The 4583-nt window shown below is 36.2% G+C and overlaps 1 protein-coding gene across 1 annotated transcript in view; it reads right to left on the reverse strand.

Annotated features, from left to right (window-relative positions):
* Nucleotides 1-383: 383 nt before the first annotated feature.
* The window catches only part of Oxct1 (3-oxoacid CoA-transferase 1), a 170414-nt gene continuing 166214 nt past the window's right edge, over nt 384-4583 (reverse strand). Inside the window, exon 17 of the mRNA XM_008842101.3 lies at nt 384-2069. Within this exon, the coding sequence (XP_008840323.1) occupies nt 2028-2069 (42 nt within the window). The 3' untranslated portion in view covers nt 384-2027. The remainder of the gene's footprint in view (nt 2070-4583) is intronic.

Below are 4583 nucleotides of genomic sequence, written 5' to 3' on the forward strand. Positions count from 1 at the left end.
AGGGTTAGACCTATCCCCATAGCATTTGGAGAACACAGATTAGACTCTATAGGCAGAGAAGAGAAGAGGAGGGGAAGGGAGGGGAGGGGAGAAGAAGAGAGGAGAGGAAAAGAAAGAAAAGAAGGAAGGGAAAGAGGAAAGGAAGGCAGGAAGGAAGAGAAAGAGAGAGAGACATTAAGTCAGAGGGGTAGCAGCATGGGGGTAAAGACGAGGGAGGGGGTCTAAATGTGATCAAAATGCATTATATGAAATTGCCAAAGAATCAGTATTTTTTAAAAAGTAGGAAAGCGTGCTGACCTTATGTTTGGCACTCTAACAAGCTCTGCTGTGCTATTTCCATGATTAGGTACACCATTCCCAAGGAAGAAAAAGGACAAATGCACTGATCTCTATCAACTTGCAATCTTTATTGTATGTCTTAACACGTTTTTAAACATCATGACACTCTTTGAGCAAAAATTTTTAAGTCACTTATTTAGGCTTTGACTGTTTAGGACATTCTTAGCATCTTCTCTTACAGTAACAGACTGGAATGATAAGCAAGTACATTTGAAAATATATCAACTATCAACATATTATAAAAATCTTAGCCCTAATATAGACATATTTACTCTCACAGATCTTGCACCTTCTAAGAAGTGTTCTCTTTACTAACACTGGGAGAGGATGCTTTCAACCATGTAGGCACCCAGAAAAGTAGTTTTACATATGGAGTATGCTACTGATGAAAAACTTTTCTTCTCTTTCAAATAGTATACATGAAAGCTATAGCTTACTTGTAGAGAACTGAGTCTCAGTGAGAACCACCATCTAAAAACATGAATACATTGCTATAACTATACCAGAAGAATGATATATTGCACTGTACTGTGCCTACCTATGTGCAAAGATCAGCTGTCCAGGCTGGCATCAGGTGCTGAGACTCACCCATCTGATACTCAGGGTGCTCCTGAAGTGACCTCTCTTGGTTCTCAGGCTAGCTCTAGGAAGCACCCTTATAAACTTAAGCCACTGAGTTCAGTAGTATTCAACTCTGGGACTTGTCCATTTCCCCTAATGATGAATTATTAGCACTTTTTTAAGAGAGCTAGATTACACAGAAGAAAAACCATTGTTCTGCAGAAAAAGTCATTCAGTAATTAGAATCTTTTTCTGAGCAGACCAGAGAGCCTAAAGAAACTATTCTTGGATTTTTTTCTTAACTCTGCTGTCATTGGAATTAAGGACTCATGGTCAAATACTCATGTTTCTTTTGGACCTAGGAGGAGTTATTGCATAAATAAATCTCTGGGCTTCAGTAACAGAAATATCTAAAGAAGTTTTCTGCATACAAAGGAACAGAACACTTTTTTAAAAAAAACTTTTAAACAAGAGAATGATGCAAGGATATCAGTAGATTTTTAGCTGTCTTCTTACAGCTAGCCTCAGCCTTTTGCAAAGCATGGGTAGATGGTTAGATGTCTATAATGGGAACTTGTGGTGGCATATCAACACTAGTAGATCCTATATCTTTTGCTCTCTTCCTATTCTCCTCCCAGAGACATTACTGCTTGTTTCCTTGGGTATGGATTTAGCTATAAGTATGGGAAGAAGGCGGATGCTCTAGGGAGGTAAGTGTAATCACCAAATCAGAGGCTCCTCCCCCAAACCTCAGAGGAAGGTAAAAGATACAGTCATCAAAATAGCATTTTGCCTAATCACTGATTCATATAAATATTTTTTCAGGACTGCTGAGTCATAGTTTAGCATATACAGCATAAAAGATAAAATACATACAATGTGAGCACCAATAGCAGACAACCTTCTTACCACTTACAAAACAAGATTGTAATAAAATGTTTTCCATGAAAATGTAATACACTTGTGAGAACAAGTCTATATGGCTGCATAAATCCTGAAATAACAGAAGAAACTAGTCAAAAACTTCTTGTTCAATACATGATTATGATTACTGACATCCTTTCAATTAAATCCTATGTGTTTAAAAATTTGTCCCAGAAGCCTGGGACAAATGTTTACTCCACATTTCATGTTGAGATCTGCTGCATTGGCATGAGTTTTGGTGAAACCTAGTAAAAGAAAGAGAAAAACGTCATCAAACTGTGACAAACCAAACCATATACAAATGTCTTCTTTGAATTTCCAAATTTAGTAAACAGCCTTTCCATGGCAACTGCCTAGAGCTTCACTGTTATTTCTCATTCTGGAACACAAAGACAGAGAGCCCCTGTCTTTACTTTTACAGTACACAACCTTCATATATTATAGTTCCTATAAAGCTGCCTGGGGTTGGCAACAAGGAGGTGTGCAAGAGAAGCAGAGAGACACACAAAAGATCCCGATGCCCAAGTATGCCACTGGATGATCACCCAGCTCCAAGACTGGTGTCTTCTGATGTCTTCACTCAAGACACAGTACAAAATGTGTTCCACAATTCTCAGTGTATCTAGCTAATTTCCTTCGTAATAGTCATAAAAGGGTATGATCAGTAATAAATCGTAGAGACATCATAATTCAGAGAGATGATACAAAGATAGTAAAATGATTTAAAATTATTACAAAAAGGTTTTAGCATTAGAACTATTAAATGTTTATAATTATGTTAAGAATATAGAATAGAAAATACCTTCCTAGAGGCTTTGAAGCAGACAAAAAATAAGAACAAGTTTATACTGAAAGTAGAATCGTTGAAAGGATGAATCTATATAAATCATCTGGCTTAACTGTGACATGTCATTTATAGTACAGCACCAACTTTAGATTTCTTAATTCGATATGCTAAATACCCACTGGCCCTAACTAGGAAGTCACTGGAAAACAAAGCAGAGACTACTGAAGCAGCCTCACATAGCACAGGCTGGCCTCATACTTGTGAAGTAGCTGGGGATAGACACTGAACTCCTGATGCTGCTGTCTCTACCTCCCAAGTGCTAGAATATCAGGAGTGTACTACCACAACCAGTTTTAAGTGATTTTTTTTTGAGCCCCTCAAGGATACAGCAATGGAAGTAAGCAGATTAGCTTTTTCACCTTCTGTAATACATAATTCACACTTAGTAAAAGTAACAAATGAACCAATGAATGAGTAGATGATTAGATAAACATCAGAAAGCTAGAAGAGACTCCAAGAAAGGTTAATTCAGCATTAAAAATTGAGAGGGCATGCAACTAATCAGCTTTGGAGAGGTTAAATATTTCAGTTCATTTATAAATAACTTCTGTCTTAATTCTTCACAATGTCAAGAATTAATGCCTTTTCTTCCATTCTCAACTAAAAATGAAATAAATATGAACAAAAAATTTTAGTGAGAATGATAAGAATAAAAGCAAATAGTACGATCATGATAGTCTGCATATAGCTTAGAGGAAAGGAAAGCACTTTCAGTTTTGAGCAGATAAATAATAACAAATAAAATAATGGACACAGAATATGCAAATGTAATATCCCATGTGTACAGAACTTCAACTCTACTGAAAAGTCACATGTGAACTTAGCATTTAGGTAAATGTGCCTCAGAAACAACCATTTCTCTTTTAAACAACAGAGCACTCAGGAAAATAATTAAATGAAATAAAATTCTATTTTGAAAGATTTCCAATGGATGTTTTGTAGTCTTTTCTTTAAAAGAAAGCTGGCCACCTTACTTTTTAAAAAACATTGGATCCATTTCCTTATCATGTCAGTCAATATTTGAGTTCTTAGTATCATTCATATTCTCAATGTGGAAAAGGACTTTTATTGGAAAAGATGAAAGTGGTGTAGCCACTGTGGAAAATAAAATGGAAGCTCCTCAAAAAATTAAAAATGGAATTAACATATGACCCAGTAATCCGACTTTTGGGTACATATCCAAAGCATTCAGAACAGGATTGTAAAGACATGTCTGTACAGTCACATCCACATCACTGCTACTTGCAGCAGTCAAGTGGTGGAAGTAACACAAATATCCAGACACACACGAAACCTGTCAAACAGTAAAGAAACTGAAGATGGCACAAAGAAACAGAAAGCAATCATCTTCATGAACTGAAAGAATCAATATGGTTAAAATGGGATCTATAGATCCAACACAATTCTTATTGAAAACACACCAATAGCTTTCTTAACAGAATTGAAAGAAATAATATTTGTATGGGATCACACACACACACACACACACACACACACACACCCTTGACTACTTGAAGCCATTTTGCACTAAAAGCTCAAAGTAGAAAGCATTATACTACCTGAACTTAAAATACATTACAAATCTATAGTAATTAAAACAGTGTGATACTGGTATGAAAACAGACATAGACCAGTGGCAAACAAAAAAGCTCCTAGAACCAGAACCATCCATCTACAGCTGTTTGAGACAAAGGCACTAACAACACTGGAAAACTGGAGTAAAACCCGTCTTTTCAACAAACTGTGCTGTGAGAATTAGATACCACATACAAAAACTGCATTCGACTCCTGTCTCTCACCAATTATAAGACTACATTCAACTTGGACTAAAGACATAAATATAAGACTCTGAAATTATAAAACCACTAGAAGAAAACATAGGGAATACTTCAGGACATTGAAAATGGCAAGG

Source organism: Nannospalax galili, unplaced genomic scaffold (genome assembly GCF_000622305.1).
Source record: "Nannospalax galili isolate Female #2095 unplaced genomic scaffold, S.galili_v1.0 scaffold139, whole genome shotgun sequence".
Taxonomy (NCBI): Eukaryota; Metazoa; Chordata; class Mammalia; order Rodentia; family Spalacidae; genus Nannospalax; species Nannospalax galili.